General features: G+C 43.2%; 2 protein-coding genes across 2 annotated transcripts in view; both read left to right on the top strand.

The window, feature by feature from the left end:
• The window catches only part of LOC114358323 (N-terminal kinase-like protein), an 8,208-nt gene extending 1,673 nt beyond the window's left edge, over window positions 1–6,535 (top strand). The window contains exons 2-9 of the mRNA XM_028312255.1: window positions 507–688; window positions 1,080–1,200; window positions 1,469–1,576; window positions 1,674–1,761; window positions 2,292–2,453; window positions 3,018–3,158; window positions 4,976–5,097; window positions 6,286–6,535. Of these exons, the coding sequence (XP_028168056.1) occupies window positions 507–688; window positions 1,080–1,200; window positions 1,469–1,576; window positions 1,674–1,761; window positions 2,292–2,453; window positions 3,018–3,158; window positions 4,976–5,097; window positions 6,286–6,513 (1,152 nt within the window). The 3' untranslated portion in view covers window positions 6,514–6,535. The remainder of the gene's footprint in view (window positions 1–506; window positions 689–1,079; window positions 1,201–1,468; window positions 1,577–1,673; window positions 1,762–2,291; window positions 2,454–3,017; window positions 3,159–4,975; window positions 5,098–6,285) is intronic.
• Window positions 6,536–6,678: 143 nt separating this feature from the next.
• On the top strand, window positions 6,679–8,411 carry LOC114358322 (ring-infected erythrocyte surface antigen-like). Its single transcript, XM_028312254.1, has 8 exons — window positions 6,679–6,766; window positions 6,826–6,927; window positions 7,020–7,097; window positions 7,190–7,267; window positions 7,360–7,437; window positions 7,577–7,678; window positions 7,763–7,855; window positions 8,356–8,411. Exons 1-8 carry the CDS (start codon window positions 6,679–6,681, stop codon window positions 8,409–8,411), a joined length of 675 nt encoding a protein of 224 aa, XP_028168055.1.
• Window positions 8,412–8,735: the final 324 nt, after the last annotated feature.

The following is an 8,735-nucleotide window of genomic DNA, read 5'->3' as shown; positions in this document are numbered from 1 at the left end:
GTTGACCAGGCTCAATATCCGACATGGCAAATAGTATTCAATGAGATCACTTAAGTTCACACGCATACAAATATTAAAACACGAAAAATTTATGTAATTTACGTTATGTTCGGAAACTAGCACTAATTCGTTGGTTTATCACAGATTTTTTTACGTCCACAATAATTTTACATAACTAATTCTATACATAGATATGTTATTTTTAACACGAAATTAATTTATAATCACAAAAACACATAGTTTACATTTAACAACAAACCAAATAACAAACAAATATGGCGAGTGCCGGGGCGGCGGGGGGCACATAACGTTCAACCAATCAGCTCCTGAGATCACAATTTGACCGCTTCCCATCGATAGATTACAATAAAGCGAAAAATAATGCGTTAAATTGCAATCATATGTTACGGTTTACAATTTTTCGACAGTTTACAATCTCACGAGATAGATTGTAATCAAACGATGTTTATAATCTTTCGGTGACAAATATATCATTATCATTGCAGGTAAACGACCAAATATTCCCGCAAGTGGTGCACGGTTTCCTAGACACGAACCCGATCATCCGCGAGCAAACTGTCAAGTCGATAGTGCACCTCGCGCCGAAACTTAACTACAACAACCTTAATGTAGAGGTGTTGAAACACTTCGCGAGGTTACAGGCAAAGGACGACCAAGGAGGCATAAGGTATAAAAAACTGTTCATTTATTTTTATACGACATTAGGTTTCGAACGAAGTAATTAATGCTTTCTGACCAATCAGGTAATAACAGTCTGATTCCAGTTTGCCTCACTATCAGATTTTAATTAAAGTAGTGTCCATCGTACGAGGCGTATTTTACGCAGTTTATGGCATTTCGCTTGCCGCAACTTTCGCTTCACAGCAAGGAACGAATGATAACAGCGCGCATTTTAGATGGTGCGAACATTGTAATGAAACCTACTTTTTGAAGAGTTAGTCAGCGCCTTGCTTCTAATATAGTTTACAGTTTATCGTGTACTAGGTATGGACTGATTCGTCCATAAGCGTTAGTTACTTTGTTTTTATGACTTACTAGAATAGTCATTAAAATTCCAGAACCAACACTACAGTCTGCCTGGGCAAGGTGGCAACTCACCTCCATCCGCAGATCCGGCAAAAGGTTCTAGTTTCGGCCTTCGTGAGGGCAACACGGGATGCCTTCCCTCCCGCTAGACAGGTAACCTCATTTATAAATTATAATTAACTCTTGCTTTTCGTCGTATATCGTGTAATGGTTCAAAGAACTTAGAAAAAGGTTGCTCAAACTTTTCGTGCTGCATATGTAATTAAATAAATAAATTCTTTATTAAATAACTTATTGACAGTTTTTAACAATAATAGGTAAAATTACATACGTGTGTGTGTGTGTGTGTTTGTTTACATTTCTGGACTTACATCTCAGGATATTGAATTATCAATTTGTCATATAAATATTTTTATTGTAGGCTGGAGTTCTCGCCCTAGCGGCCACCCAACAATACTTCTTGCTGGTGGAAGTCGCCAATAGGGTGCTGCCCGCCTTATGTCCGCTCACTAATGACCCCGAGAAACAGGTATGTACCTATCTCTAAAATAAATAATTACGCGTGTTCTAGTAATCCCTGTGTCAAGTAACTATACAGTTACATTTAATTTGTTATTTACTTTTAGGTACGCGACGCAGCATTTAGGACTATAAAGGGATTCCTTGGCAAATTAGAAAAGGTGTCAGACGATCCAAGCTTGAAGGAAGGAATGGGTAAGTGAAACTGAGTGACTGAGTTTCTTGCGCTGCATCTTCTCAGCACTGGCACATTTATTGTCCCGAAGCAGTGGTAGAGTTGATACTGGGACGTGTAAAATTGCTTTTTAAAAGCCCACTTGCAAAAATAAAATGAGTTTTATGAAAAAAAATAAGTTTTCCATTTTATAATATGTACCTATTTATGTATTTTACTTGTACATGTTTATAAAAAACTAGCTGACCCGGCGAACTTTGTTCCGCCTTAATGGCAATAAATAACGGGATAAAAAGTATCCTATGTCCTTCTCCTGGCTCTAAACTACCTCCCTGACAATTTTCAGCTAAATCGGTTCAGCCGTTCTTGAGTTATAAGTGGTGTAACTAAAACGACTTTCTTTTATATATATAGATATAGATATTGTTAAGTATTTTTAGCATATCATTTTTAGTTTGAGACTAGAAATAGCCTATGTAAAATGTTCAAGGATATTTTATTTACTTTCTTCTAGAACTCAGTGTTAAATTCCTTTTATTGGCCATTGCAGAAGCGGACGTGCACACGGCGACGCCATCGCTCGGCAACGCGGCCGCTACGTGGGCCGGCTGGGCCGTCACCGCCGTCACGGCCAAGTTCTACCGTTCACACTCGGATACGGCGCGAGTCTCGCACTCCGTTAAATCGGCGCTGTCTAAACCCGGCTCGCTCGGTGAGTAGCCAAGTAGTACGGCCAAGTTCCAAACTGTCGCTTGATTAGTAGCACGGCGAAATGGGCCGGTTGAGCCGTCACCACCGTTAAGGCCTCGCACTCCGTTAAATCGGCGCTGTCTAATCCCGGCTCGCTCAGTGAGTAGCCAAGTAAATCGACCAAGTGCCAAGCTCTCTCTCAGTCGGTGAATAGCTAAGTGACTTCTCTTGTTCGGTGCGTAGCCTGTACCGCACTCCAGCTTTCGCTCAGTAAGTGCCAAGTGACACGGCCAACTCATTTTTACAGGGCATTCAATCAAGTCCAGATGCTTATTTGTGTTATTCTGATACAACACTCCTCATAATAGTAGTAATTCCACTATTTTCAAGGCAGCACACAATCGATGCGATACGACCTATTCATAATTAACTCTATGCTTTGTGAATGAACCATTTTATTTCACATACGAATTTTACCCAATAATTTAGGTTAATCTGATTTCAAATTCAGATTACAATCATACATCAACTAACTTGAAATTTAAACTATTTGTATATCTAATACTCACTCTAGTCTCTCCCGCAGAGCAACCGTCGTCAAGCAGCCTCTCGACCACGACGTCATCGGTGACTTCCATGACGTCACTGGAGCGCAGCGAGTCCGCGTCAGACTACGATCCGGAACACTGGGACATGACGCAGTGGGGAGACATAGACTCCAGTGCTGGTGAGTTGCCAAGGGAATTTGATTCAATGAGGGTTTTCGCGATTGAAAAATCCGCCAGATGGCAATACGTAGACGCGAGGTCCAAATGCTGCGTGACTGGTGGATTTTGACATATCTGTCAGTGTCACGTCAAAAATAACCAATCATGCAGCATTTGGACCTCGCGTCTACGTATTGCCATCTGGCGGATTTTTAAATCGCGAAAACCCTCATTGCAGGGGAAACTTATTTAGTGACTTATCCTTTTTTAACAAATAGCATAATTTCTAAAGAATGTATTTTTCAAATTAATATTATAATGAAATCTGCACACTGTTGGTTGCAGGGGCGACTGATTCAGTGTCATGGAAATCCATTTAACAAAACAACTAGCACAATTATTAGAGAACGTCTTTTACAAATAAACATTATAACGAAAACCTGCACACTGGTTGGTTGTTGTTGTTGACCATTTCGTGGAATGGGAAAGATAGTTTCGATTGCTATGAATGTCTTTGTGTGTGTATGGATAAATGGTATAATTTCCACTTACTATGAAATAAAGAAACGTCTTTTCAGTTATGACAAGCAAGATTTACTTACTGCATTATTATTTACATTACATTTTCTATTAGAAATAATATTTTATATCTATTCGACATTATCACAATGTATAAAAACAATTATTTTATTTCACATAAAAATGAGCATATAATTCAAATTTTATCGTTAACATTTATATCCTACAATTTAAACTAGTAAATTAAAATTATTATTTTCTATGTAACTTAGTGTATCTGTTACGGTTAATGTGATAAATTGAAAATTATTAATAATAACCGGTTATTATGAATAATTACCGACAGTCGCGGTTAAAGTGATAAATTAATCACATTTACCAGTGATTATTTAATAATTCAACCTTAGTAGGTAACAAATTTAATAAAAGAGAGCAACATCTTGTGTACGTGCTCGTGTACAACCAAACTTTTGAACGTTTTGATATCATATATAAATACTAGCTTTCCGCCCGCGGCTTCGCCCGCGTGGAATTTTGTCTGTCACAGAAAAACTTTATCGCGCGCGTCCCTGTTTCAAAAACCGGGATAAAAACTATCCTATGTTCTTTCCCGGGACTCAAACTATCTCTATGCCAAATTTCATCAAAATCGGTTGCGAGGTTTAAGCGGGAAAGCGTAACAGACAGACAGACAGACAGACAGTTACTTTCGCATTTATAATATTATTAGTTGGTATAATTTGGCATAATGAGTTTGGAATGTTTCTTGCATAATATTACTTTTCTATGATGCCCATAACATATTTTTTTGATTTAAAGTGAAAAATAGGTTAGGGTGCGGCGGGGGTGGCCCTTGGGCCACCCCTAAGCCGCCTATTTAGTTTTATACACACTTAAATGACCTCATATTAATCACATTTACCAAATCATGCGGTAATTATTCATAATAACCGACGATTATTCATAATTTTCACATTTATCACTTTGACCGTAACATATCCATAAATTGTGAAAGGGACCCGACTCGAACCAGTAGACTTCAAATGTCATGTTTTGTATTTATTTCCACTAAAGTCGCGTCACCTCACCGCTCTCGGATTCATTTCTGGAAACAAATATGTGGGTTGAATAAATTATTGATGATGATGATACGATCTATTATGCCGCTGATTCTTTTTCTAGTATTATAACTCGAGTTTCTTTCTAAAAGTGCTAACAAATCACAGAAAGTCGAACCGAGCTTGCTTATTTATACCTAATTTTAAATTTAGTTTGTTAGTTTCACTGTTTATATTTTTTCTTTTTTATTAACTTATAGCAACATGCGCGAGTGTAAAGTCTGAGCCTAGCAGCGTCAGCGCGCATCAACACACGACTTTGGCGGCTCTCTGCGAAGACGAGTGGGGGAACGATGAGTGGGGCACGCTGCAGGAACAACCGGTGAGTTTGATATTGTTTAACGTTAGACCATATTTGTACATGATGAACCGACGACCTCATAAAGGTAGCAGGAAGGCGCTGGATGCAGGCCACCACCAACCGGCCATTGTGGAAATCATTGGGGGAGACCTTTGTTCAGCAGTGGCTAAAATGATGATGATGATGAGACCATAGTTTGTCTAAGACTTCATGAAAGAGAGAAAAACAAATTAAGATTGTTATGTATCATTAGAGACTCTTTTACAGTTAACTGTATGATTTGGAATGAAGAAAATTTGAAGATGGTAACCTGATTTCTAGATTGTTTCTCCAATCTTAACTTTACCTTATCTTTTTGAGAGCTTTCATTTTCATGACAGTTCTGTAACCGTTACCTTCGTTCTTATCTTAAGCTTAGGGTTCGCACATTTATCTTTTCTGTATAATAAGCCCGTCCACCGTGAAAAAATACAAGAGATCGTTATTTTAAGCCTAGGCGCACACAACCAACTTTTAGTTGGCCGATAGTTGGGCCCGATTCTAATTTGTATAAAGAATCGGCCGATACCAAATCGGTGTAATGTACGGACTTTCATACATGCCCATACTGATTAACAGCCCGACCCAACCATCAGCCAACTAAAAGTCGGTGGTCTGCGCTTATTTAATAACGTATTTTGATTAGATCGACCGTTTGGTGTAGTGTTTCAGAACGGACTACTATGCTGAGAGGTCCCGGGTTCGATTCCCGGCCGGGCTGAAATTGAAATAAGAAATTTTAATTTCTGGTAATACTATGTATATTAAGTATGTATTTACAAATAAAAATTACAAGCTTTGCTTAGTTTGGGACTAAAACGTAGGTAGTGTAAAAATGTCCATGGATATTTATTATTTATTATTATACAGGGTTTTAGGTAAATGGGTATATGAGCCGACACTAGCCCATGTTAACATGTTCATATAAATGGTATGGTGAAGTCAGAAAATTGATATCTTCATTTTAATTATTTTATTTTTCATACAAATCGTATTTCATAAAATTTATTTTGTATGAAAATTAAAAAAATTAAAATGATGATATCAAATTTCTGACTTCACCATACCATTTATATGCCCATGTTAACATGGGCTAGTGTCGGCTCATATACCCATTTACCTAACACCCTGTATAAAAAATCCTGAATATTGACTTAAAAATACCTACAGACCGCCGAAGAGGAACTGGCTAGTCCGTCTGAAACGTGGAGCAACACGCAATGGACTGACCCCGCTCTCAACAATGCGAACGCGACATACGTGCGGGGAGCACGCGCCGAGCACCGGCCCGCCGCGCACCAGAACAGCGGCGACTCGCTCGGCGGCTGGGAGGACGGCGAGTTCGAGCCTATTGAGGAGAACGTGGACGGTGAGTCACCTGAGCCCCGATTACGGTAACTTTTAACGTTTCCAATCCAGACGCGCTTCCGATTCTGCGATACGATTGGTCAAAACAGCTGACGTACGCTGTTGAACGACCAATCGTATCGCAGAATCGAGAAGCGTGTCTGGGTTGGAGACGTTAAAAATTACCGTAATCGGGGCTCTGGGCCCTCCCTAGCTATGGCCCTGGTGAGTCATGTGGTCAAACGTGACTCGCTCGGCGGCTGGGAGGACGGCGAGTTCGAGCCTATTGAGGAGAACGCGGATGGTGAGTGACCTAGGACAACACCCTAGTACTGCCCCCTCCCTAGCTACGGCCCTGGTAAGTCACGTGGCCCGAGCACCGGCCCGCCGCGCATCAGAACAGCGGCGACTCGCTCGGCGGCTGGGAGGACGGCGAGTTCGAGCCTATTGAGGAGAACGTGGACGGTGAGTGACCTAGGACAACACCCTAGTACTGCCCCATACTGCCCCCTCCCTAACTACGGCCCTGCTGAGTCATGTGACACGCGCGCCTCAAGCACCGCCCCAAAACAGCGGCGACTCGCTCGGCGGCTGGGAGGACGGCGAGTTCGAGCCTATTGAGGAGAACGTGGACGGTGAGTGACCTAGGACAACACCCTAGTACTGCCCCATACTGCCCCCTCCCTAACTACGGCCCTGCTGAGTCATGTGACACGCGCGCCTCAAGCACCGCCCCAAAATAGCGGCGACTCGCTCGGCGGCTGGGAGGACGGCGAGTTCGAGCCTATTGAGGAGAACGTGGACGGTGAGTGACCTAGGACAACACCCTAGTACTGCCCCATACTGCCCCCTCCCTAACTACGGCCCTGCTGAGTCATGTGACACGCGCGCCTCAAGCACCGCCCCAAAATAGCGGCGACTCGCTCGGCGGCTGGGAGGACGGCGAGTTCGAGCCTATTGAGGAGAACGTGGACGGTGAGTCACCTGGCCCCTCTCCTTAGGTTCGGCTCTGGCAGTGAGTCACCCGCCCTAGCATTTCCCCATGCTGCCCCCTCCCTAGCTACAGCCCTGACAGCGAGACACCTGGCCCCTCCCTAGCTACGGCCCTGGTAAGTCACGTGGCCCGAGCACCGGCCCGCCGCGCACCAGAACAGCGGCGACTCGCTCGGCGGCTGGGAGGACGGCGAGTTCGAGCCTATCGAGGAGAACGTGGACGGTGAGTGACCTAGGAGAATCTACTATTGCCTCGTTAATGCCTCTAGCTACGGCCCTGACGCTGAGTCTGGTCCGAGCGTTGCAGCTAGGACCCGTCCCGCCACGCACCAGAATAGCGGCGACTCGCTCGGTGGCTGGGAGGACGGCGAGTTCGAGCCTATTGAGGAGAACGTGGACGGTGAGTCACCTGACTCCTCTCTAGGTACGGCTCTGGCAGTGAGTCACCCGCCCTAGCATTTCCCCATGCTGCCCCCTCCCTAGCTACAGCCCTGACAGCGAGACACCTGGCCCCTTCCTAGCTACGGCCCTGTAAGTCACGTGGCTCGAGCACCGCCCTCCGCGCACCAGAACAGCGGTGACTCGCTGCTATTGAGGAGAACGTGGATGATGAGTGACCCTGGCTCTTCCCTAGGTACGGCCCTGAAAATGAGTCACCTGGCCCCTCCCTAGCTACGGCCCTGGTAAGTCACGTGGTCCGAGCACCGGCCCGCCGCACGGTGGGCTGATATTAGAGCTTCATAGACTTAGCGTCGCTCAAAAATCAAGTGCCGAATTTTGAAAAAATAAATATGCCAAAACCAATATGTAACGTTTCTTGATAAAGTTATTATTTAATNGCCGTAAGACTGGCATAAGCGTCTGATGCCGTTGAGGTATATGAGTATGAACTGACACAAGGTGACAGTTGCCACACTGTAGGGGAGACTGGGGACACTCGATCCAAGGCAGACTAGAATTAAATACACTGGCAAAGCTTTTGTGAATGAACACTACATGTAATTTTAGATTGACAACAAATGTCACAGAGAGTCGTGCTGCAGTAGAGCTACCTTTATGACAGATATTTTGGTGTGATTAGACTAAATAAAACTCTGATTGGAAACTCTCACATAAATAAATTACCTACTTTAAAATTTAATATTTGTTTACGTGGAGTCTTTACTTGCCTCTTAAAAAATTAAATACACAAAGTAACGAGTATCATCATCATCATCATCATCATCATCATCTCAGCCATAGGACGTCCACTGCTGAACATAGGCCTCCCCCAATGCTTT

This window comes from Ostrinia furnacalis, unplaced genomic scaffold, assembly GCF_004193835.3.
Source record: "Ostrinia furnacalis isolate ACB-3 unplaced genomic scaffold, ASM419383v2 OfSCF3843, whole genome shotgun sequence".
Lineage (NCBI taxonomy): Eukaryota > Metazoa > Arthropoda > Insecta > Lepidoptera > Crambidae > Ostrinia > Ostrinia furnacalis.
The sequence above is the reverse complement of the archived record's forward strand: the minus strand, read 5'-3'. Positions and strand labels throughout refer to the sequence as shown.

Coding starts and splice junctions, on each gene's coding strand:
- LOC114358322 (XM_028312254.1), top strand. CDS start 6,679: ATGGCCCTGGTGAGTCATGTGGTCAAACGTGACTCGCTCGGCGGCTGG. Junction 6,767..6,825: donor TATTGAGGAGAACGCGGATG/GTGAGTGACCTA, acceptor GGCCCTGGTAAG/TCACGTGGCCCGAGCACCGG. Junction 7,438..7,576: donor TATTGAGGAGAACGTGGACG/GTGAGTCACCTG, acceptor GGCCCTGGTAAG/TCACGTGGCCCGAGCACCGG.